The 27,435-nt window shown below is 35.8% G+C and overlaps 1 protein-coding gene across 3 annotated transcripts in view; it reads left to right on the forward strand.

The window, feature by feature from the left end:
- LOC141450064 (uncharacterized) overlaps positions 1-27,435 on the forward strand; it is a 208,720-nt gene that overhangs the window by 26,537 nt on the left and 154,748 nt on the right. For 2 of the 3 annotated variants that reach the window (XM_074120099.1, XM_074120098.1), the window contains exon 3: positions 3,868-3,939. The exons of the other annotated variant lie outside the window; for it this stretch is intronic. In XM_074120099.1, coding sequence (XP_073976200.1) covers positions 3,868-3,939 — 72 coding nt within the window. The remainder of the gene's footprint in view (positions 1-3,867; positions 3,940-27,435) is intronic. 3 annotated transcript variants of the gene reach the window in all.

Here is a 27,435-nt window from a genome sequence, read left to right on the forward strand (position 1 = left end):
CTGTTTATATTCAGGCGAGCTTTACATCCAACTACCAAATTGGGTGACGCGCACGGAGGAGACTAACAAACATACTTTACTGTAAATTTCTCATATTAACCAATAAACTAAAAATCCAAAGCCTAGGACACCGGGGGAATCGAACCCACTAAACCAACAATACATCTTAGCATTGCGGGTCTAGTATCTTAATCGCTCGGCCTTTATAAAATTTATGGTTTTAAAAAACTATAGAATGTTAGCATGAATTGAATAAGTTTTTGAAAATGTAGAGTTTGTAGGAAATATGCGAGTTTAAACTATGAGTCTGTAGTAATTAATGAGACTGTAATCTTGAATAGTTACTTTGGTTTTTATTGCTTTTACCCATAAACCATCAAAAAAAAATTAAATTGGATTAATAATTTCAAAATTACAGAATTATGTTCTTGCTATCATTACGAATTACAGTCAAGGAGCGTATACTGGTTTCCATCTCAGAGATCATGGGTTCAAAACCAGCTTTTGGCCCTTAGATTTTTTTTTTCTTTTTCTTTCTAGGAGCTGCTTACAGCTTACTGCCCAGTAATGCGACAGTGTTGCCTATCAGGAGGGAAAAATAAAAAAGACTTCGGGCACCAATAACCTCATATGAAGGCGCCACGGTAGCGGGAGCGGTTAAGAGACTAGACCCGCAATGCTAAGATGTATTGTTGGTTTAGTGGGTTCGATTCCCAGTCTTACGCCTTGGATTTTATTTAATGGTTAATATGAGAAATTTTCAGTAAAGTATGTTTGCTAGTCGCCTCCGTCCACGACACCTAATTGGGTAGTTGGACGTTAAGCCCCGCCTGAAAATAAAATAGGCAATTACTTTACTTTTACTTTTTTTTACCTAAGAAGTTAACGCGCCTTAAATTTAAAAGAAAAATACCCGTTTCCAGACCAGATTTATGTATGAATAATTGTAGTTAGAATCAAATTCCTTCATAGGGCACCGTTATAAATTATTATTCTAAAAAGTAAAATGCCTAACTTAATTTTTTTTTTAAGTAAAATAATCGGTTTTTTTTATAAAAATAATATTTTAAATATTCATGATTTAAAAAACTTGTCATTTTTATTTATTTTTTTTAGAGACAGAATAAGGTGAGCTTGTAGTCAGAGTATTAAGAAAGATTAGATTATTCTAAAAGTTCATAGGATTATCCCCTGGGAGAAGAGGCTTATTTCACTTCATTGGGTTATCTCCCTTGAACATCTAAGTGGCTCGTAAGGATTTCTTTTTTTACCAAACTTAACAGGAACTTAGAAGCTTCTAGAGATTCACCTGCGCAGGCTCCACCGGTGTATGTCAGTATTTTTTGTTTATTTTTACTTTTTTTTTTTTTTCCTTGGTTTCGACTTAGTGTATTCATTGAGATGGGATAAGGTATGGAAGTTCTCTGTTTTGATAATACTCAGATTACGTCTATTGGATAGACAGGAAGTGACGATAACCAAAGTAGTCTCTTGTTTTATTTTTCTTTCTTATTTACGTAAGAATTTAGAGAGAGAGGGAGAGAAAAAATGTCAATTAGCATCCTGGGGAAATTAAACAAAAAAAAAATCTTAAGACGTTAAGACTTGGGAATATAATTAAGTAGAAGATTACGCAAAAATGTCAGAAGACTTAGAGAGTGGTAACCTCTGCTTCCAAATCCTTGTAAGCCAATGGTATCCAAACATTTCAACAGAGCGATCCCCCCCCCCCCGCCAAGGTGATTGAGATAACATGATGACCTAAAATGCTCTAGGTAAGTACATAAGGCATCTAGGCTTTTTGGTTCCATCAACTTTTCAGTACGTACAAAAGAAAACCTAATTTTTATAAACTCATTGTCAAACTTATGAACTCTGTTTTTACTTTCTTTATTTCTCAACACTGTAGAGGCAGAAACGTCCGAAACGTATTTTTTTTTGGTCTTTGTCGGAAGTTAATGCTGCCGAAATCTAAATACTTTTCTTGTCATTTGAATTTTTCGTCCCAATACTGCAACCAGTTTTGCATCTATGAGGGACATAAAATTGATAACTTTAAAAGCAGTCCATTTATCACAAATACGTACTAAGTTAAATACGATATTTTGCACCAAAATTATAAGTAATAAATGGGCCTAGCTGGCGGTGTAAATTCGAACCTCTTTGAAGTCGTCGTTCTAACAAAATAGTAATCTGTCGAGAATTGAATACAATTTCACATTTTAGAAATTAATATTTTTGTCAGTGATTTTTTTTTTTATTCAATTAAATTTATTTACAAATTTTTCTATCCACCTTGCGCCTCTAAGGTAATTTTTGTGCGACCCATACATTGAATACCACTGCTGTAAGCCCTGAATTTTTGTGCGACCCATACATTGAATACTACTGCTGTAAGCCGTGAATTTTTGTGCGACCCATACATTGAATACCACTGCTGTAAGCCCTGAATTTTTGTGCGACCCATACATTGAATACCACTGCTGTAAGCCCTGAATTTTTGTGCGACCCATACATTGATGAATACCTCTGCTGTAAGCCCTGAATTTTTGTGCGACCCATACATTGATGAATACCTCTGCTGTAAACCGTGAATTTTTGTGCGACCCATACATTGAATACCACTGCTGTAAGCCCTGAATTTTTGTGCGACCCATACATTGAATACTACTGCTGTAAGCCCTGAATTTTTGTGCGACCCATACATTGAATACTACTGCTGTAAGCCCTGAATTTTTGTGCGACCCATACATTGAATACCTCTGCTGTAAACCGTGAATTTTTGTGCGACCCATACATTGAATACCACTGCTGTAAGCCCTGAATTTTTGTGCGACCCATACATTGAATACTACTGCTGTAAGCCGTGAATTTTTGTGCGACCCATACATTGAATACCACTGCTGTAAGCCCTGAATTTTTGTGCGACCCATACATTGAATACCACTGCTGTAAGCCCTGAATTTTTGTGCGACCCATACATTGAATACCACTGCTGTAAGCCCTGAATTTTTGTGCGACCCATACATTGAATACCTCTGCTGTAAGCCGTGAATTTTTGTGCGACCCATACATTGAATACCACTGCTGTAAGCCCTGAATTTTTGTGCGACCCATACATTGAATACCACTGCTGTAAGCCCTGAATTTTTGTGCGACCCATACATTGAATACCTCTGCTGTAAGCCCTGAATTTTTGTGCGACCCATACATTGAATACCACAGCTGTAAGCCCTGAATTTTTGTGCGACCCATACATTGAATACTACTGCTGTAAGCCCTGAATTTTTGTGCGACCCATACATTGAATACTACTGCTCTGTGATCGTTCCTCAGAATGATGTGCTGTCCCGTCTTCTAAATCTTGGTCGGAAATATTCTTTTGAGTCAACATCATTCCAGAAAGATGGTTCCGGTTGGTTGTGTATGTGTAAACAAATCTCAAAAACGAAAAAATCGCATAAAGTTGATTTTTTTTCTTTTCATCTAACAAGGCTGCCAACTTAATTCAGCCATCAAAATATGTACCTTAACCGGAAGTTACTACGTTATTCTCGTAGATTTCTGTGATTATCTCAGAAAAGTGGTTTCAATGATTTTGCCTAAATTTAGTGTGTAGATCGCATACACATAAATCTATAGCTTTTCTTTCAATAAATTGAATGATTCTGAGGAGCTATTTGAGGAAAAACTGCTTTTCCGAAGTTTTCTTTTAGAATAATGTACATATATAAGTTTCAGTGAGAAACAAATGTTTTTTCCAAATTTGGAGTGTTTTAAGAAAATTTGTAAGTTGTAAACCTTTGAAAATTGACTTAAGTGGAAGTCCGTGTATCTATCTATACCAGATTGTTTTGTTTTGCTCAGACTGATGCAAGCCTCAGATCCGGTCGTTACTGTTTGGACATGTGTTACAATCCCGCAAGGACAATACTGGAGGTATGTTTTCTTTTCTAGATCTAAACTCACTTTATATTTCCGGCAAGAATCTGTCGCGAATTCTGGACTGGTCCAGTTTTCCAGTATTTTGGCGCCATCCCCTTTACATATTTCTTTATTAAGGCTTCCAAAAATCACGATAAAACTGTTTAAAGACGTGCAAAGATAATTGATGTTCAACAAAGTCAAAGTTTACTTTTGTCATACAAAAAAGAAAACTTTCAGTAGATCTGTTTGGAAGTGGCTGTGGATTTAGTTCCTAGTTTTTCACCTTATACCATGGTCAGTTCTTAACTGTTCTTCAAGCACATTTCATGGCTGAACATGGTAATGTTGCTCGCTGGAGGTAACTTGTGGAATCGAATTTTAATGGAGTAAGAATTTTATCGGATAGTTAGGTGCTATTCTGGAAAGTCTTAGGAAAAAACCTAAGAGTGCTCATCAAAGCTAGTAAAAGAATGTCGAAGAAGAAGTCTCCATGGTCGAAAGAAGTGGTGAGCCTTTTCTTGAGTTCTTGACATCAAGGTAATCCAGAATTCTGAAGAGTGCGAAGTAAAGAAAGGTCCTTAAGATGGCGCAAATATAATTCTTGCGTCCAAGTCTTAAAATATTCATAAAAAAAAGAAGGTTTATCCTTAGAACTCCCTCAGGATTTATTACGTATGTAAAAGTTCCATCAGAGGTTGCTGACGACAACTCTATGCAACCTGTATGTTAGGTTACAGTCTTGGAAGGTACAGCATATCGTTGGAGTATTTACATACTCTTTTTTGCGCTTATTTCGTGCTGCAATCAGCGCGTTGGCGCTTCAAGTAACAAGTGATAACCGAGTAACAAATGAAGCAAACAAGTGGAGAAGTTACCGCAGTGGTAACACTCCAAAACATTAGACTATTTAATCACTCTCTTCACTTGAGAGGAGATCACACTGTCTCTTAAAGACGTCTTGTCCGCGGGTTATCAGGAAGAGTTCTTGAAGAAAGATTTTGGAGCTAGAGCAGAGGTTGCCAAACTTTTTTTAATCATGAACCCCCTACATAATTTTTCGAAATCGCCATCGACCCCCACATAAAAGTAATTTTCAGTTAATTATCTATTAGGTATACTGTGTTTTGTACAATTTATTTTATGATTTTAAACATTTATTAAATTAATTTTACATTGTGTAGCAAATAGTTTTATGAAAAATATCTTATTGTTGATGAAATTTAAATCAACTTAATATTTATTAAATAATAAGTAAAGTAGCTACAGTATTGCTTCTTAATTAATGAGATGGGTGTGCTCCTGGTGTTTCTTTGTAAGGTTCTCGCTATATTGGGCTCGAAATTGTTTTTTTTCCTTTGACCCCCTGGCTCAGATCGACCCCCTACTTTTGTTAAATAGACCCCCCTGGGGGGTCCTATATTTAAGCTATTAAAAGTCAGCAAAAAGCACGCTCAAGCCACCTGAATTGTGGATCAAGTTAGGGTACGTTCACAACGGAGCTGTGAGCATAGATGGTAGCGGAGATGATAGCAGTGATGCATCAGCGCTTATAGAATAACCTAGTACATTCTTATGTGAGCGTGCACAACGAAGCTTCGATTAGTGACTCATACTCGCCGCTATAAACGAGCATAGATGATAGAATTGAATTTTTCATTTTTCTGCTAGCTAAACTCCAGTATCGGAGCTTCAAAATGGACGTCGAAAAATTATTTAGTGCTGTCTTTACTCATTATTTTTTATTATTTACTTTTAAACAATATTTTGTTTTTTAAATTGTGCTTACATTTATTTTCATGTGTATTTATTTGTTTTTTTTTTTTCAATCAAATCATTACTAACTTAAGAGTAATCACTAGTTTTTCTTCTATGGTTATAGGATTTCCATGACAATTTTTCCAAAGTTTTCTTAATTTTGACCTTATTTTTTCTAAAATATAGTCGAATGTGGGTGGACCCATCCTCACATATTCAAAAAAAAACGATCCGGATAATTTCTAAGTTCCTTATATAAATGGTGAAATTCACCCAAAGTACTTCGTTTTTTATTTATGGGATGTACATGATATTTTCTAAAGCGTTTTTTCTTTAAAATATACCTTTTTGTTGCTGCTGAACATAAAAACTCTTCTTCACTACTCGGACATGTTGCATTTATCACAGCTCTGTTGTGCACACTAATCAGCGATTATATTTTACTCTATCAGTTATCATCTCTGCTATCATCTATACTCACAGCTCCGTTGTAAACGTACCCTAAAAGAGCTCCTAGTAATCAATTTGGAAACTTATGCACTTTTAATAGTGGCGTACACATCTCTTTGCAGAACCAGTTAATCTTTGAAAAATGCTCTCTTTAGGTAGGCATTCCAAGTGGCTGCAGCTTATATGTTTATGGAAGTAATTACTTAAAGAGTTGTGAAGAGTAGAAATAAACTTAAAGGTAGAATTGTATTCTACAACTTCTACTTCTAATCGGTACAAATAATAATGGCTTTAAAACATACCCTCTTATCAGAAATAAAACTTTTAGAAATACACAATTTGTTACTTAAAAAGGATTAAAAAAAAAAAAACTAAGTTAAAACTTAGCCAACCAACACCGTTTTCTTATCTACTTAGTTCTTAGCCAATTGCGTATTAGCTTGCATACTTCCCCTCCTTCGTTTTACTTTTGGCCAATCACATTTTAGAATTCCCTTTTAGAAAAAATGGAAAGAAAAAGGCTAATGGGTTATTCAAGGACTTAACCGGCCCACTGTTTACATAAATACTGTAGGCAATTTATTTTTTAACCATTGCACAAAATAAAACTAACCGCTTAACTCTAATTTTCAGTTATCCACCCACACTTACACGCTAAGTACGTGTATATCTAATGTATATAATTACTAATTTACTTGTGTAGTTAAATGTACTGTAAAATTAAAACAAAACAGAACAAAACAAAACAAAAAAAAAGAATGGAAAAAGTCGTAAAAACGTCAACCTTATTTTGTTTACTTAAAAAGATAGATACGTTTTTGTTTTGTTTTTGTTTTGTTTTGTTTTGTTTTGTTTTTGTTTTGTTTTGTTTTGTTTTATAGCAATACTTTTTTTTTTTTTTTAAGTGTTTTTAAGTGTTATTTTCTGTGGATTAACTTAATGTTTCTCTCCTTTTTCTTTGACACCAGTGCCACTATAATTAAACTTCTAAAATTACAAAACAGCTGATTATTTAGGTGTCATTATATGTGTCATTTGTTTTCTTTTTTAATGGAGAATGAAGTTTTTTTTTTTAAAAAAAATATATAATACTAATTTTTCATTACATTCGATTTGTTTATTGTTTATTATTATTATTATCAAGTAGCTTTTAACTAATATTTGGAAAATTGTTGTAAAATTTATTTTATTTAACGTAATAAAATAACTGTTTTTAGAAAGACTAAAATTGAGACTAAATAACGAGACTGATGCTGCTACAGAAAGAACTATGCATGCGCCAAAATCTTAACGGCCGAACAGCTGTGCAGTGTAAAGCCTTCTCTTTCGATTGCAGCGCCGCCTCACGTGTTTGTAGACAAAAAAAATCTGTCTGACCGGAACCTGTAAGAGCTGTTAGTTTTGTTCTGTCGGAAACATCGATACTACACATGTAGTAGAGCAACGAATTGTCGTGAAAATTTCACATCAAAACTTGCGTAAAAACCGCTACTGAAACTTGTATCTTTTATTAAAAGAAGTTTTATGGCGAAGAATGTTGTATCACGTGCGCGCAAGTTTTTTGAGTGGTTCAAGTGGTTTTACAAGATAGCCGAGAAGACGTCGTCGGAGATGATGACCGCCCGGGGTTCGCCCTTCCACGTCTAAAAACGGATGAAAATATTGGGATTATAATTAATCAACATTACTACAGCGTGAGGTGCTTGCTCAACTCCGTGAAAAGAGTAAGGGGGAAAAAAACGACCCGATTTTTTTGTAGAAGAACAAGTCACCGGGGGGGGGGTTCTCCATGAAGACAACGCGCCGCTGGGCTCACACTGCATTGTCGTGTCAAGACAAAACATCCCAGTTTTAGGCCATCCGCCTTATTCGCCTTATCACATGGCGGCCCCACGGTGACTTTTATCTGTTCCCCCCTAAGTCAAATCTACATTAAAAGGAACACGATTTCAGTCCGCTGTGAAGCTGTGAAAGAAATAGCGGCACGTGTCATACAGGAGCTCACAGAAAAAAGACTTCCAACACGGTTTCGAACTATGGTAAATTCGCATGGAGCGTTGTAGGGATAGGAAAGGGGTGTATTTTGAAGGTGATAATAACTAAATATGTATAAATTTAAAATAAAATGTTTTACAGCCAATAGTCTCGTTATTTTTAATAGCCACACCTCGTAAGTTGGGTAAATTTGTAGTTTCAACTCGTAACATAGTACATTCCACGGCGTTGCAAATATATGCTGCATATTCTTCAATTAAAAAAGATATGGAATGTACATGTAAACTAGAAGCCACACGGTGGCCGATCGGTTAAAGGCGATGTGTAGTAGTTATTGTGTTTGGTGGTTCGATCCTACAGGTCCTAGGTTTTAGATTTTTTATTTAATGAGAAATTTGTTGTACGTACAAGTGTGTTTGCTAGTCGTCTCCGTGCCCCACTATACATCTTATTTGGTAGTTGTAAAGCTTGCCTAAAAAAATAGTTATTACTTTACCTTACTTAAAAAACTAGAGAGGGAAGTGAAGTTATAACACTTCTCTAACGTGCCATTTCAGTATTTTGTATGGATCTAACACCCAAGGTATTAATATTCATGGGTATGAAATTTCTAACCCAAATTTTGAGTGAGTTACACCGGGATGTGTAACAGTGTGCAGAACAAAATTTTGATTGTGTAATTAAGAGGATGAAGCTTACAGATTCAAAATTGCATTTAGCAGCTTAAGAAACCCCTTAGAGAAAAGTTTAAAAAAAATCAAATAAAGTTAAGTAATCGCCTATTTTTTCAGGCGGGGCTTAACGTCCAACTACCAATTAGGTGTCGTGGACGGAGGCAACTAGCAAACATACTTTACTGTAAATTTCTCATATTAACCACTAAAATAAAATCCAAGGCCTAAGACCGGGAATCGAACCCACTAAACCAACAATACATCTTAGCATTGCGGGTCTAGTCTCTTAACCGCCTAACATACTTTACTGTAAATTTTTCATATTAAACCATTAAATAAAATCCAAGGCCTAGACCAGGAGAATCGAACCCACTAAACCAACAATACATCATAGTATTGCGGGTCTCGCCTCTAACCGCTCGGCTATCGTGGCGCCCTATCCATCAAATAAACCGAAGTAAAAAAAAAATTACATACTATTTCATAAAAGTGTTACTCCCAGAGAAACAGGAAGTCAAGGATTAAGTATCGTAACCTTATAGAGAGTGCGTACATGATTATAACAGTTGTCATTTGACAAAAAATAAAAAAAAGATTATCAGTAAATATTATCATGCAGGCAGAGGCCGGACGGACAGTCGAGAGTTATGTAATATAATAATAATCAACTATGGGCAGGAAATGCGAATTTTTTTTGTTCTTCTTCTTCTCCTTCTTCTCTTCCTCTCTTTCTCTTTCTCTCTCTCGTCTCCACTCCTTTTTCCCTTATTCCATTGGAATACCTCTGCGCTATCCTTCAGTATACACATACATAATGAACTGTTATCTAGAGACAATCTACTATAATATGAACTAATTGTAATGTCGAGGTGGGATTAATCGGTTTCCTCTTTTTATTAAGCATTTATTTTTCATACTTCCTGTTAACACGATGTTATTTCCTTTTGTAGAATTTTGATATTTATCTATTTTAATGAAATTATATTTGAGGTTTTTTTTTGGGGGGGGGGTTTATCTTGACAATTTGTTTTTCTATTTCATTGTTTTGAGAAGATATTTTTTTGGCAGCCTAAATAGATTCCCGTAAGGGGGGAGTGGACTAGCCACATCTACAGGGATCTTGGCGTCCCTGCGGGTAGCCCAGCCTAACAACATGAACAAAACTTACATTGTGACAGCCCCAAACATTCTCACAAAAAAAAAACAATTAATGGGCCTCCATTAATTGGAAAATGATTTTGAGTAATTTTATTTTCACAAAAAAAAATGCCTTAGATGAGGGTATTGGCTCCCAAGTCATTTCGCAGGAGATCGGCAAAAGAATAACTTATAGCTAACAGATGCTATTTCGGTCTGATCCGATAAATTAAGAATAGCCTGATCTCTAGGAACACAAAAGTGAGGCTATATAAAACATTGATTCGCCCAGTTTTGATGTACGCCTCTCAGACATGGACTATTCCCAGAGTCGATGAGGACAGGCTCCTGTTGTTCTTTGACAGAAAAATCCTCCGAAGGATTTTCGGTCCTGTGAAGGAGGGAGATGTGTGGAGAAGGAGACGAAAAAAAGGGAGCTAAATCAACTGTTCGGAGAGGTGGATGTCTCGTTACGTGTGTGATAAGGTTGGGAAGACTGAGCTGGGCGGGGCATGTTGCGAGAATGGATGGCGGATTGATTCCCAGGAAGATCGCTCGAGATGGAGGATAGGCGGGGAAAGAGAGGAGTAGGCAGGCCAAAGTTGAGATGGGAGGATGGTGTCATCAGTGGCGCAAGAAACCTGTTAAAGGTGAGAAATTGGAAAGCGGCTGCAAAAGACCGGGAACTATGGAATGGACTCATTGGGGAGGCTAGGACCCACCAAGGGTTGTAACGCCAATTAGATAGATAGATAGATGAGGGTACAGCTCATCATTTTGGAGGAGCTCAAGATGTTTTTCTTCTTTAAGGGGTATAGGCCGATGTGAAACTTAGCCGGGGATATCTATTCCTGGCATGGATACGAATCCAAGTTATTATAAGGGCCCACAGAGATATAGCCTAAGGGCTTTTATGATCCCTTCCCCACAGACAAAAAAAAAACTAATCCTAACAAGGGATTATTCTGTAGAATAAAAAATTCATGTTCATTTACCAAAAATTAATGTGGATTTTTGGTGCCATATTAACTAAAATATGGACAAAATTTTAATGTTTCATGTTAGAAGTCCCATGTTTTTTGGTTTCCCCTAGTTTTGTATCATTCCAACTTCCCCACAACACCTTTAGTATGGCATATGCCATATTTCTTTCTTTTTTTTTGTATTTACTTTGGAACAGATTCCTTGGCATGAGTGACAACTATCACACTTTATTAGTATTATATTATTATTTTTAAAAACATTCGAAAATAAATAACGTTTATAAATATCTACGATTTTTTTTTTTTTTTTCATGATATATCTAAAATAAATTAGGCGACTTATCTAAATTTAAATTGTCCAAATAATCTTTTATTATTTTTTATCCATTTATTATTTATTTTCCTTGAACTTGTTTACTTGAAACAGAAAAAATAAAGTAGAGAACGTTACACAAACAAATTTAAAAAGCTAATTGCTGTTGAAAAGTAAAATCGCCCCAACCGAAATAAAGGAGGTTTTACCTTTCTGCAATTTGCTTATTTTTTCAGGCCAGCTTTACGTCCAACTACCGAATTAGGTGACGTGCACGGAGGCGACTAGCAAACATACTTTACTGTAAATTTCTCATATTAAACATTAAATAAAATCCAACGCCTAGACCGAGGGGAATCGAACCCACTAACCAACAATACATCTTAGCATTACGGGTCTAGTCTCTTAACCGCCTAACATACTTTACTATAAATTTCTCATATTAACCATTAAATAAAATCCAAGGCCTAGACACCGAGAATCGAACCCACTAAACCAACAATACATCTTAGCATTGCGGGTCTAGTCTCTTAACCGCCTAACATACTTTACTATAAATTTCTCATATTAAACCATTAAATAAAATCTAACGCCTAGATACTGAGAATCGAACCCACTAAACCAACTTTTTATTTATCTATTTTTTAAATATTTCCCAAAAAGTGAGGTAGGATTTTTAAATTCGTGAGAAAAATCGGGATAAAAGGAAATGAAAAAGGAAATATGGAATAGCCTCCAAAACTTTAGGCGGAAATCCAGCCCCCTAACATTTTGTACATGACCTGCTTAATTTACCTGCAGTAATAAAGAAACTGAAGTCGAGTTCAAAAAAAGAAAAAAATCTTTGTCTTTTTTTTAATTACAAACAGATTATTTGTCTCATTAAATCTCTGATTAAACTGTCACGCCCCGCCCCCAAAAGGAAGTTATTAAAAGAAAGATCGCAGAACACATATTTTTTTGTAACGAATTAAATTTTTTTTTTGATTCGGCATCTTTCCGTTGCTTATTTTTGATTTTTTTTTTTTTTTTTGCCGCCCACCTGAGTAGTAAACTGTTTCGAACCTTATTTTACTTCGTGTGTTCGTGTTTTGTGTAAACGGAAGTGTGTGTATATATATATATACACTTAAGAGAGTGATGTAATTTTTTTTTTTGGTATGTGTGTGTTTATAATTCATTAATCAATGATATTTTTATGGCATTATGCCCAAACTGTTGTCACTTTCCAAGACCAGACGACCCCTTCTCCGACCGTCGTTTGGTATATGTGTGCATGTTCACGCGTTGTCTGGTACGCATATTATGTACGCCCAATAAAAATTAGCCACTTTTTTTTTTACCAGGGCAACATTAAGAACCTTAAAATCGTTTTATATAAAAAAAAAAAAAAAAAAACAAATTCTCTGTTCTTTTCTAGAACCTGTGTGATACTCTCTCTGTCTTTTTTTAGTCGTATCTAAAAGCTGCGTCGCGTTGTATCTGTATTTAAACGATTGGTAGGCTGGGGGAAGTGTGGCAGTATTAGTGTCGCACCCCCCCTTCTACCACCCAATCTGAGACTCCTGTAATTCTGAAGTGGGAAACGACTGAAGCAAGACGTTTTATTCACACTTCCCGTTCAGCTACTTAGGAGATGAAGCGTGTTATATCCGTCCCTAATTACTGACGCTTCTTGGCATCACATCTCGCGCGCGCGCGCACACACACAACACCACAGGTGTGTGTGTACGAGTATGTATAATTATTTCCCTTACCTTTACTACCACACAGTAACAGTAAAAAAAAACAAAAAAAAAAACAGTAAATCTTGTTAATCGTCCTTGTGACGCCACCCCAGTACAGCATCCTAGAGTAAGATCTCTTCAAAAGAAACCAAAACTAGGACCAGGGCTAAAACATCGTGGAGATGTAAACTTTAAACCAAGTCCTAAGATATATTTTAGCGTTTGCCAAAAAAATGAAATAAAATAAAGAAACGAAAAAAATCCCAGGTGGCCCCAAAAGTTTGCCGCCAAAAAAACAATATCCATTTATCCAATCTCTCTTTGTCATTTAGGTAACTATTTTTTTTGAAAGGTGATAAAAAGTTCTAAAAACAAATGAAAAATGTTCCAAATAAATTTTTCCCTTCAAATTTGGCAACTATCTTCCCTTCAAATTTGGCAACCCTTCAATTTTTCAATTTATGTTTATCTCAATATTTAAGCAAAAAAAAAAAAGAAAAAAAAATGGTACGAACACTCCTCAGGCCTCCGCTTGCTGCAATTATCGAGTAGTTGACTTACAAGAAACATTTTCAAAAGAAAGAAAGATTGTTACCAATTTTCAGCCGTAATTTCCATTATTTTTGGTTACCTGGTACATTAATACAGATGAAAGAAAGATAGTTACCAATTTCAGCAATAATTTTCATCATTTTTGGTGACCTGATTCATTAATCCATAAAAAAAAGATTATCAACTATTTTCAGCCATAATTTTTATCATTTTTGGTGACCTGATTCAATAATCCAAAAGATAGAAAGATAGTTACCAATTTCAGCAATAATTTTCATCATTTTTGGTGACCTCATTCATTAATCCATAAAAAAAAGATTATCAACTATTTTCAGCCATAATTTTTATCATTTTTGGTGAACTGATTCAATAATCCAAAAGATAGAAAGATAGTTACCAATTTCAGCAATAATTTTCATCATTTTTGGTGACCTGATTCATTAATCCATAAAAAAAAGATTATCAACTATTTTCAGCCATAATTTTTATCATTTTTGGTGACCTGATTCAATAATCCAAAAGATAGAAAGATAGTTACCAATTTCAGCAATAATTTTCATCATTTTTGGTGACCTGATTCATTACTCACTCACTATTCGGTGCAACAGTCCTTAGAGTAGGACCTGGACCTCCTCAACAAGCTGCCCCCATCCGCTCCGGTCTGCGGCCTTAAGGCACCATCTTCTAACTCCAGCCCGACGAAGGTCTTCCTTCACATCATCTAGCCATCTAAGTCTAGGGCGCCCTCGAATTCTTCTGCCTCCTGGGTTTTCATTTAATAGTTTTCGGGACACCCTTCCCGCAGGCATCCTCTCCACGTGTCCCAACCATCTCCAATCTCGCCTTCATTATTTGGGCGACTATGTTTGGTTCTCCAAACAATTCCATCAATTCGTGGTTCTTTCTGATTTTCCAGTCGCCATTCTCGCACTTCGGGCCAAATATCTTTCTTAATATTTTTCTTTCCCAAACCCCCGAGTATCTTTTCACTTTCCTTGCTGAGCACCCAGGTTTCGCTGGCGTATGTGACAATGGGTCTGATTATCGTTTTATAGGCTATTATCTTAGCCTTGCGGGACAAATTCTTAAACCGCAAAACCTTTTGAATAGCAAAGAGGCATCTGTTTTCTACCGCTATTCTCGCCTTTATTTCTGAGGTTATGTCATTATTGTTTGTAACAAGTGACCCTAGATATTTAAAATCACTGCACGTTGGGAAGCTGTGATTGCTTAACTGGATTTGTCCTTCTCCACGCAACTGGGCTCTCGAGGTTTGCATGTATTTTGTCTTTACCTCGTTTGGTGACCTGATTCATTAATCCATAAAAAAAAAGATGATCACCAATTTCAGCCATTTAAAGGTAATTTTGAAGGTCAACTACTTATTTAGTATTAATTCTAAATTTGAATTTAGGGAAGGGAATATAGCTTAGTGGTTACCCGTTTTACTGGATTCTAAATCGAGAAATCCCGGGTTTGAATCCAACAGCTGGGGCCCTTTAGATTCTACTCTTTTTCTAGGTTGCTTCTTTACAGTTCTCCACATACTTGGTTGTTACGAGGGTCGTTTGAAAAGTCCGTGCAAAGTCGGAGATAGCACTACTGGCACGTATCGAGGTTATGTTTATTTAGTAGCATCTCTTGGAAGAACACACACCAAGTTTCAGCCAGATCGGTCTATTTCTTTGTGTTTGGCATTCGTTTGAATCGAGGAAGTCGAGTGATTTTCAAAAAATGGACGAAAAAGAATTTCGTGTGTTGATTAAACACTACTTTATGAAAGGCAAAACGCCTCAGGAGACTAAAGAGAAGCTTGATAAACATTATGGTGACTCTGCACCTTCGATTAGAACAGTTTATAAGTGGTTTCAAAATTTTCAGAGTGGCCATATGGGCACAAGTGACGCTGAACGTTCTGGACGCCCTGTTGAGGTTACTACTCCAGAAATCATTGATAAAATCCATGATATGGTGATGGATGACAGAAGAGTGAAGGTGCGTGAGATTGCTAGTGCTGTGGGCATCTTGAATGAACGGGTACATAATATTTTGCATCAACCTTTGGACATGACAAAGCTATCCGCAAGATGGGTGCCACGATTGCTCACGCTTGACCAAAAACGAAATCGTGTGAAGTGTTGCAAGGACGGTTTGCAGCTGTTCCAGAAGAATCCGCAGGACTTTAAGCGTCGTTTTGTCACTGTGGATGAAAGATGGATACATCACTACACTCCTGAGACCAAAGAACAATATCTAAACAATGGGTTACCAAGGGGGAATTTGCGCCAAAAAAGGCGAAGGCCGTTCCTTCGGCCGGAAAGATTATGGCGACTGTCTTTTGGGATTCGCTAGGAATAATCCTCATTGACTATCTGGAAAAGGGTAAAACTATTACAGGTGCATATTATTCATCGTTATTGGACCGTTTGAAAACCGAGCTGCAAGAAAAACGCCCACGATTTGCCCACAAAAAAGTCCTTTTCCATCACGACAACGCACCAGCTCACACCTCAGCAGTTGTGGTCGCAAAATTAATGGAAATAGGGTTCCAACTCGTTTCACATCCCCCCTATTCTCCAGACTTGGCTCCCTCGGACTACTATTTGTTCCCCAATATGAAGAAATGGCTGGCGGGAAAAAGATTTTATTCAAACGAGGAGGTGATTGCAGAAACGAATGGCTATTTTTCAGACTTGGACAAATCCTATAATTCGGAAGGGATGAACAAACTAGAGCAGCGTTGGACGAAGTGTATAAGCCTAAAAGGAGACTATGTTGGAAAATAAAAAAGGTTTACCCCAAAAAATTAAGTAGTTTTTATTTTTGCACGGACTTTTCAAACGACCCTCGTATGTAACTAGCTTCCGGTAGCGTACTGGAAAAAGCTCATTGGCGCCAATGACCGATGAGATGTTGGCGCGCCTTAAATTATTTTTTAAAAAACATTAATAAAACTACAATAAATAATTAAAGACTGACCGTTACTTACACATAATGTATTCTATTATGTATTTCAAAAGTAAATAGAATGTAACAAAATATCTATACATATTCATCAGAAGGATTATCATCTTCTTCTGCTTCAATCATCTTTTTTTCTTTCTCTCTCTCTTTCTACACACACACACAGACACATTTGTGTGAGAGAGTTTGTTCTCCTCCTCCATCATCAACATCATCCTCATACTTTTTTAGCGTCCCAAATAATCAGTGAAGATTGATTATTCACACCACTCCTGTACATAAATACGTACGTACAAGATAATTTTTTTAGTTACCTGTAGTACCTGATATTTTAAACATAATTTTCATAAAAAGGAAAAAAGTATCCCGGCATTTATGTTAGTACTTATTGTAGAGAATTATTTTTTAGTTGAAGTGAATAGAATAATTTTTAAGAGTGTTTCTCGTAAGTTCATTGATTGCTTTAGAATCTTCTACATCCATCTGTTTTAAAATTTGGACACCCGAAGGAATCCAAACCAAAAAAGATAGATCTCCAGTCTTAAGAGATTCATCAAGGGATAAGGACTGTTCGGAAATCTTACGAAGAAGTACACATCTATTTATGGTTTCCTTTCTTTATGGCAAAAATGAAGCGCCTACTATTTAAGGCTTCGCATTGTTGCAAGTGCAAGTTTTGATGAGTTATGCGTTTAGCCTATTGCTGAGTTTAAAGGATCATGAGGGTGGAAAGGCTGAAACCAACAATTTGTCGGAAGTATTTTTAAGAAAAAGAATATATCCAGTAGATTGTTTAATGTTTGGAGTCTGCAGAAAAGATTAAAGTTATTAGGCTTACATTATTACATACATTATGGGGAAAATTGTATTATATTTGTATTTATTGATATCAGCACCCCAAGATAGATGTGAAATTTTTTTTGTATTCTATGTGTCTGTGACACCTGTCACAGTTATGTGAACACAGTAGCTTTGGTTAATGGTTGTTTTCAAGACTGTTCGCTGGTTGCACTTAGCCTGGTAAGTACCAGCTTACCTGAGTGCTGGGTCCCACTATATTCATACCTTGCTAGCTAACTATAAACATACACCTTTCACCTGCTTCTTAGTATGCACACAAATATCCATGTCCATTCATCTTTTTTTTTTCTATTTTGAGACATACTTACGCACAAACAGTTAAAATATTTTGGTCATAATCGGCCCAACGGAAATGATCACTTAACTGTGAATAGATTTTTCAATTTTTTTTGTTTTATGATCATGAGTCTTGGGCTAGCACAGGATAACGATGAAGTGAATTCGACGCTCTTGAGCATTTCAGTATAGGATTCGAGGGATGATTATTTGTGACAGCTTGCGATTAAGGTGGTTGTACTATGTTGGATGGAATAGCTTGGGATGAAATGTAGGGTAAAGGGATTTAGCTAGGGCAAGAATAAAAGGGATTGTTTTTAGGTCAGTGTTAATTGTCTTGATTGCTGACGTAGAAAGGTGTACAGGGTTTTTTGATTGAAGGAATTGGATACGGTTGAGATTGGAACGTGTATCTTTATAGTTCAAGTCCCAGATTAGGGTTAGTAGGGCTGGGGACAGTTTCTCTTTGCTCGTTGAGAGTCAATTTAGATCGTTTGTCGAATATTCTTTTGATAATTCGGTAACATAAGTTAAGTTCATGTCGTTTTAGTAGAAGAAGTGTACAATCGTATAATGACCATTTCTTTAGTTCAATGCTACTGAGGAAGCTGTGAAGTCGTTCTAAAAACAAGAACAAGTTCAAAGACATAAGCTTGTACTGGAAGGCAATGATGCCTGTGGTTATCTTCATTAAGCGAACCATAGTAAAGTCACTGTAAAACAGTACGTACAAGTTCAAAGACATACGCTTCTACTAACTAGTAGGCAATGCCTGTGGTTATCTTCTTTAAGCGAACCATAGTAAAGTCCTCTGTAAAACAGTACAAGGCAATACCTTTGGTTATCTTCTTTAGGCAAACCATAGTAAAGTCCTTGCACCGTACAATTTTGAGAGGGTTGCATCTTTCAAATATTTAGGAGCCGTTTTAACCGATAAAAATGAAGTGAGTGTAGAAATAAAAGGCAGGTTAACGGCAGGGCAATAGGTGTTTCTGGGCACTACAGAAAGTCTTAAGTTTCCGAGAACTATCAAGGGAGGCAAAACTAACCGTCTATAAAAGCATATTGAGGCCAGTGGTTACGTATGCCAGTGAAACGTGGGTGTTGACCAAGGAGGATGGAAAATTGATTAATTCCTGGGAGAGGAAGATTCTGAGGAAAAGTTTTGGCCCCGTGAAAGAAGGGGGAAAGGTACAGAATCAGGAAAAACGAAGAAATAAGAAAGCTGTACCAGGAGCAGGATTTGGTAGGTTTCATTAAGAGGGGAAGATTGAGATGGCTAGGCCATTTGGTAAGAATGGAAGATTCCCGAATTCCCAGGAAGATAATGAATGGACACCCAGGGGGGGGGGCGAGAAAAAGAGGAAGGCCGAGGATTAGGTGGCTGGATGATGTAGAGGAAGATGTTCAGAGTTTGGGAGTGAGAACATGTAGGAGAGTTGCCTTAGTAAGAGAGGAGTGGGGAAAGGTGTTAGAGGAGGCCAAGGTCCTTCGAGGACCGTAGAGCCAGAGGAAGAAGAAGAAGAAGAATAGTAAAGTCCTTTGGAAACAGTACAAGTTCAAAGATATACGCTTGTACTAGAAGGCAATGATGCCTGTGGTCCTCCGTAAAATAGTACATGTTCAAAGAGATATGCTTGTTCTAACTAGAAGGCAATACCTTTGGTTATCTTCTTTAGGCAAACCATAGTAAAGTCCTCTGTAAAACAGTACAAGGCAATACCTTTGGTTATCTTCATTAGGCAAACCATAGTAAAGTCCTCTGTAAAACAGTACAAGACAAGACCTGTGGTTACCTTCTTCAGGCAAACCATATTAAAGTCCTCTGTAAAACAGTACAAGTTCAAAGACATGTGCTTGTACAAGAAGGCAATACCTTTGGTTATCTTCTTTAGGCAAACCACAGTAAAGTCCTCTGTAAAACAGTACAAGGCAATACCTTTGGTTATCTTCATTAGGCAAACCATAGTAAAGTCCTCTGTAAAACAGTACAAGACAAGACCTGTGGTTACCTTCTTCAGGCAAACCATATTAAAGTCCTCTGTAAAACAGTACAAGTTCAAAGACATGTGCTTGTACAAGAAGGCAATACCTTTGGTTATCTTCTTTAGGCAAACCATAGTAAAGTCCTCTGTAAAACAGTACAAGAGAAGACCTGTGGTTACCTTCTTCAGGCAAACCATATTAAAGTCCTCTGTAAAACAGTACAAGTTCAAAGACATGTGCTTGTACAAGAAGGCAATACCTTTGGTTATCTTCTTTAGGCAAACCATAGTAAAGTCCTCTGTAAAACAGTACAAGACAAGACCTGTGGTTACCTTCTTCAGGCAAACCATATTAAAGTCCTCTGTAAAACAGTACAAGTTCAAAGACATGTGCTTGTACAAGAAGGCAATACCTTTGGTTATCTTCTCTAGGCAAACCATAGTAAAGTCCTCTATAAAACAGTACAAGACAAGACCTGTGGTTACCTTCTTCAGGCAAACCATATTAAAGTCCTCTGTAAAACAGTCCAAGTTCAAAGACATGTGCTTGTACAAGAAGGCAATACCTTTGGTTATCTTCTTTAGGCAAACCATAGTAAAGTCCTCTGTAAAACAGTACAAGTTCTCAAAGACTTTTATGAGAATGCTAGCCAATCTCTTAATATAAGCTTTTATTCTTATAATATCAGTAAATTACAATAAGATCTATGTAGAAATATATTCAAGGATAAATAATGTAGGTAAAAAGACTTGTTATCTTCACGATGTATCCGTTATTGTATTTCTCATTTTGCTTTTCTTTTTTTTTTGTTCTTGCAGGAATGGGAATGTTAGTCTGGACAATAGTTACACAAGGATAAAGCCTGTGAAAAAAGTGAGATAGTTGCTGTGTGGAGGGGATAGTGTTGAACAGAACGAGAAGTCGTGTTTTGGCAATTTCATTGGACAATGTCGTTTTGTTTTTTGTTGCTTTTTTAATGTTCTAACAATCTATAGAAAAAGAAAGAACAGTAATAGTTTATGGAGACGTAAAATATTGTGACATTCTTGACATAATTCGTTACCATAACAACTATATTTTCTTTTGGTCCGCCATTTCTGTGCTGAAAGAATGGGTATAATAAAGAAGGAGGATTCTAGGTCGGAGTATTTGGAAGAAAGAGGCAATCGTCCCCCTTAAAGATGGTTAGAAAAAACCGAGAAAGACTTGGCGTTCTTGGATACAAACAGACACATACACACTTTAACGTTCTAACAAGACCTCGTGACACTCTGAAAATCGTGACGTAGTCCTCTCTCTCTCTCTCTCACTCCCACTCTCAGCTAGTGAGCGAATGAAAAAACATCGTGCTGTTGACCAATAAGTGACAACGCCTCTGATTAAAGGGACAAGTAAATACAAAATAAAACGTAATTGAAACGCGTCAATTTAACAGCATTTGTGCATGAGTCTGTTGTGCTCACTATATTTCCTAACAACTTACTTCCTGTACTCTCGTTCAATTATTTCTCTGATACATTTTTATTACGCAATCACTTCCGGTAGCACCATTTTGATCACAGTCTTCCCCCCCCTCTCCCCATTTATCCAATCATTTGATCCTCGATTAATATTAAATTAATTAATGTACCAAATCATTCAACCAAAACTGAGTCCTCCTGAGGATATTCTACTTATCGACTGGATTAATTATCCAAGTTAATTTTTCTCGGAAAATATAATAAAATTAAAGCGGAAACCTGCAAAAGCAATCAAGTTTAAAAGAAAATCGATGAAGCCTAACTTTTAGTAAAGTTGGATTTCTGGAACATTTGCAAGCAGATCCATTCTCATAGAATTTCTCTTCCTACAACAGGGGCTTCTTACCGCATACGATGAAGATCAGTGATGAGTCTTAGGAAGGAATACTGTCCAGAAATCGGCAGGCAGTCCATTAAAAAAGAAAATAGCTCCAGACGCTAATGTACTTAGATGTTGACTCGCATTAAATAAATAAATAATCCCTATTGAAGGAATTGGATAAACTTTCCAGATCTTTATTTAAAAGAAAAACTCTCTTGCAAATTTTTCAGCAAGGAAGAGATCATTTTTTTTTTCCTTAGAAAGATTTCCCAAGATCCTTCCAAATTGACTCAATAAATTTTTCCAACTGTTAAGGTTTCCAATTCAAAACTTGACCAGCTTTTATTACAAGCTTAAGCTATCCACCTCCACACGAGTGTAACTATGACGGATTCTATCCAGGCACACCCTGGGATTATCTTGACTCAGGGAAACCTTAGAACGTAAGATAGTTTTGGGTTTTTGGACCGTTCTTAAATTGATGATTTTGAGGAATATTTTGAGGTGCGATCAATCAGTAAATTCAAAACACAAATTTTGTTTCATCTCACCAACGTTTCGGTTAATCTACTTACCTTCTTCTGGGTAGTGTAAAATTTGTTTTAACGTTAACCTACATCATCATAACTGTTTAAAACGTAATATTTCTTGGTGAAAACTTGATAAAGAAAAGTTAAACATGGTCGGAAAACTACTGAAAATTCCTGTAAGAGGAAGTAAATAAAAATTTGTAATTGTAAATAGACCCGATTTCAGGGCGGTAATCCTTAATAGATTATAGAGGTGCCACGGTTAAAGAGACTAGACCCGCAAAGCTAAGATGTATTGTTGGTTTAGTGGGTTCGATTCCCGGTCTTAGGCCTTGGATTTTATTTAATGTTTAATATGAGAAATTTACAGTAAAGTATGTTTGCTAGTCGCCTCCGTCCACGACACCTAATTGGTAGTTGAACGTTAAGCCCCGCCTGAAAAAATAGGCGATTACTTTACTTTACTTTTACTAGACTCGATTTCATTGATTGAACCCAAAAATTTGAATTCAACTAATTTCGAATATTTGTTAAATACAAAATACTTCTTATGATTACAAGAGAAAGTGCACCAAAATAGTTCAAATAATGCACATTTTAGGGCAGAAACCTTCTAGTAAAATAAATATTCTTTTCTTTGTAAAAATTATAAATCTACCTGGGACAACCTTTCACATATTTAGAGCAACCACCATCATCATAACTGGGGCCTATTATTCTCAATACAATAGAACGTTTCTCACCTGTGCTGGATTTTCCTTCAGTTTTCTTTCTTTTTAAAACGTAAAAACCCTTTCTTTTTCATTTTTCTGTTAAGTATCTTTGTATTATTCTTTTCTTATTTGTTGGTGGAAAAACCCAATAGATTTTCTAACTTTTACCTAACTTATACTTTAGGTTTCTTTCTAATCTTTTAAAAATGAAAAACGTCTTTTAATCTGGAATAACACTTTACTGTAACAGGTGTTTGTCCAGCTTTATTTTGGAGGGGGAAGCTCAAATTATTACACAGTTTTGTGTGGACTTGTACGAGTTGTTATCTTTAATAACACTGTACTTTTGAAGGTTATGTAAGTTTTATTTTTTCAATTACTGATTTTTTTCTTTCAGTCCCCAACACTTCAATTTATTCGTCTACTGTTGATGATGATATGGCCATCAGTATCCCTTGATTCAGATTCTGTAATTGTCATCTTAACCATCCAGTCTTGAATCCGCCGTTCACTGGTTTCGTTTTGTGAAGGATTATAGGTAAACGAGGCCCCCAAATAAGACCGTATAACCTTTATTCTTTGATCATAAAGTATTACCCCACCAGTCTAACTTGGACTATATCTCCTGCAGTTAGAGAACGATATATTGCGACTCGTAATACGATGAACGCCCCACGTAAAAGCCCCATACTCGGACTCAAGAACATGAACTTGATTTACTTTACCGAATGAACAAAAATTGATTACTTGACAAACGATCCAAATTGATTATAATGATAAAAAAAAAATAATAATAATTACAGTGTTCTGCTAGTCCGACTACACGGTAGCCGAGCGGTTAAGAGACTAGACCCGCAATGCTAAGATGTATTGTTGGTTTAGTGGGTTCGATTCTTGGTTTCTACGCCTTGGATTTTATTTAATAGTGAATATGAGAAATTTACAGTAAAGTATGTTTGCTAGTCGCCTCCGTCCACGACACCTAATTTGGTAGTTGGACGTTAAGCGTGCCTGAAAAAAAATAGGCAATTACTTTACTTTAGTCCGACTCTGTATTTGGGGGACTTTAATGTATAGCTAAACACTCGAATTCGTATCCATGTCTAATCCAATCCAATTTTTGGAATCCTACGCACACCATCGTTAACGCATCTTCTTTCCACGTCAGCAATCCAGACTATTCACACTGTCCTAAAAATAATCCCTTTCATTTTTTGCCCTAGCCCAAATCCCCTGTTGTCAACAAATTTCATTCCAAGCTGTCCCTCCCCAAAAAAAAACATTTTCTCCCGCAATTTGTCTCCCAAGCTACCCAATTCCCATCGAAACCTTCCCGCGCGAAGACTGTGAAGCATCCATCCACGCCTTCAGAAGTCACTTCATCAGACTATCCTTGTGATAGCCACAATTTATTGATGGTCATCGTTGGATGGCCCCACCCTCATTCAATTCTTTCCAATAAAGAGAGTCAAAAAAAGAACCAAATAAATTGTGAATTTAGCGTGTCCTCATCAAAAATCTCATCAACTCTTCAAAAAGAAAGTCTTTTACGAGCTAACCGAAAGAAAAGAAAAGCCACCTCGTTAAGAGTTAAAATGTCTTCTACGTTCACAAGTTGTTGACCAAAAAAAGAGTAGACAGGAAGTATGAATATGTTGAACAGACAGAAGGATAAAAAGGAAGTTCATTCCCAAGAACTGGTGAATGAAAGCAACGATTTAGCAAACAAATAAGGAGATTCTTTTTCTTTTCTTTTTCCTTCTATCTTTAAGCTGCTCCAAACCAAAGCAAGAGACCAAACCATGTATATATATATATATATATATGTTAACCATAAAAACTAACAACATATAACATAATTTATATTGCCGTAAAACGCCATTACTACTTTATGATTTATGTTGAAGTCGTGAGTTGGAAGCACTTAACTTAGAATTCATCTTTTAGCTGCTTCTTCAAAAGTTGTCTTCTTTTTTTGTTCTTCTTCAGCCGTTTTTCTTACTTTATTTCTTTATTTATTTCTTCAACATCTTCCTTTATTTATTTTATTTTATTTTTTGTCCAGATTAAATAACATTTGAATGTCTTTCAACTTTTTTTTTTTTTTTAAATTTACAGTTTGTAAAAAAACTGTCAGTCAAGTTGAATTTTGAAAGGGAGATTGAGGTAAAAGGATCTCGGAAACTGTAGAAATATTAAATTTTCATCCAAAACTAAAAATTATTGATTACATTAAGGCAAAACATATTAATTTTGTAAACCAGTTAGTTTTTTCATATATCTTTGCGATTCCACCAACAGCGTAACCAATGTAGAAAACAAAAGGCATCACGGTAGCCGAGCGGTTAAGAGACTAGACCCGCAATGCTAAGATGTATTGTTGGTTTAGTAGGTTCGATTCCCGGTTTCCTAGGCTTTGGATTTTATTTAATGGTTAATATGAGTTTACAGTAAAGTATGTTAGGCTGTTAAGAGACTAGACCCGCAATGCTAAGATGTATTGTTGGTTTAGTAGGTTCGATTCCCCCGGTTTAGGCCTTGGATTTTATTTAATGGTTAATAAATGAAATTTACAGTAAAGTATGTTAGGCGGTTAAGAGACTAGACCCGCAATGCTAAGATGTATGTTGGTTTAATGGGTTCGATTCCCGGTCTAAGCTTTGGATTTTATTTAATATTTAATATGAGAAATTTATAGTAAAGCATGTTTACTAGTCGCCTCCGTCCTCGACACCTAATTGGTAGTTGGATGTAAAGTCTGCCTGAAAAAATAGGCATTACTTTACTAGAAAAAAAAAATATGGAATTTACAAGTCTCCTAAAAGGTAGATCCTAAACAGAATGAGTTAATACTTTGAACCTTTTTAATTTGCAGCTTGATCAATTTCGATCAATTGGAGGGTAGCCTATTCAACCCTTTTTTTTTTTTTTTTGCAACAAAGTACTCTTCAAAAGAGTTTTTACTAGAGAAATAAAGTAAAGTAAAGTAAGTAAAGTAATCGCCTATTTTTTCAGGCATGCTTTAGTCCTACTATCACAAATTAGGTGCCGTGGTCGGAGGCGACTAGCAAAATACTTTACTATAAATTTCTTTTATTAACCATTAAATAAAATCCAAGGCCTAAAACCGGGAATCGAACCCACTAAACCAACAATACATCTTAGCATTGCGGGTCTAGTCTCTTAACCGCCTAACATACTTTACTACAAATTTCTCATATTAACCATTAAATAAAATCCAAGGCCTAAAACCGGGAATCGAACCCAGTACCACAATACATATTAGCTTTACTAGAGAAATAATTAAACTATTAAATTTTGCAAAAAATATTTTCACAAAGTCAAGTCTTAATGGAGGTACACTAAAAAAAAATATATGGTACCCCTGCGATGTTTCCGTTTTTTAGCTAGTCAGACGATTTTCCAAAAATCCTTTTTTTTTCTGCATCGAACGGTTATTTTCAGTGAAAAATCAATGTAGAATAATTTGATAAGATCAGAACCGTTTTCTTTATGTAGTAGAAGAAAGTAAGCAACTTGTTAAATTGTCGTTGATATTGATACATTATTTTATTTATTTATTTGTCTGGGTATAAAGTTGAACTTACAACTTATAATAAACTTAATATTACTCACTTCAAAGTTCAAAATCTGTACTGTGTGCCAGTTTGGGGCTTTCTACGATTCATTATTTGGAGGATAAGTCTGCGCTTGATTTTTTAGTTGCGATCCATGTGTTTCATCCCATGAACTCACCAAGAAAAGTAAGACCCTGAGCAAATCAGCTGGATTGCAGATGCCGCTCTGAGATTCTAAAGATCCAGGAAATGTGAATGCTTTCTTTTTTTTTTTTGAAGTCATTGTCTTCATCTTAAATGCTACAAAAAAAAAAAAATCTTGCAGTTTTCTTTTCTGTGTCGCTAGCAGTTATTGTTTTTGTTTTGTAAGAATTAAATTGTCTAGACCAGTTCTCGCATAACAAAAATGACCATTTATGATTTCTATCTTCCTTAATTCCATACCTCAAACAGTCATCGTGGAAAAAAAGAAAAATACCTGCTCGAGCGAGCCTGTTTATTGGTCCAACATTGCTCCAGCCTCTGCCATGTTCTCTTCCAATCTAGAAGCACCAGAATAGTAGAAAACTATTCATTATTTAAATTACTTCTATTAACTTCTTACTCATATAATCTGCAAGAATTTAATGTATAGATAATCAATACCCTGATTGCTTCAACAAATAATATTATAGACGATATATTTGCGATGAATAATAAAAAAATAGAAAGCAGTAACGGAAATATCCGTAAAAAATGTTTTTTTAAAGTGTTAAAAGCGTTCAAAAAATAGAAAGGCGTCCATAAAAATAAACCGCTAAGAGTTCTCGCCAATTCAAACATATTATAACTAACAAGAAATTAAATGAGGGGGAAAAAAAGATTATAAAAACTCTTAATTCTGGTAGAAATAAGTTATTAATAAATTAAGACATATTTGAAGACACACGCACGTAAAAGTTGCGTGTTAAACGGAAATTGGAATATAGTGTCGAGAATATAGACCGAGAGGTTCTTGGCGTTTCCCGTAAGGAAGTTTTGAAATAAAAAAATTACCTATTTTAGAAAAAAATAAAAAAAAATACTCAAAAAGTGATAAATAAAAGAAGCAGAGTTTAAAATAAAATTAAAACTATCATTTTATGGGAGAATATAAAAAAAAATGAAATCTTTAGAGAACGAACTAATGCATC

This window comes from Rhodnius prolixus, unplaced genomic scaffold, assembly GCF_049639745.1.
Source record: "Rhodnius prolixus isolate KJV_2025 unplaced genomic scaffold, Rpr scaffold_2, whole genome shotgun sequence".
NCBI lineage: Eukaryota > Metazoa > Arthropoda > Insecta > Hemiptera > Reduviidae > Rhodnius > Rhodnius prolixus.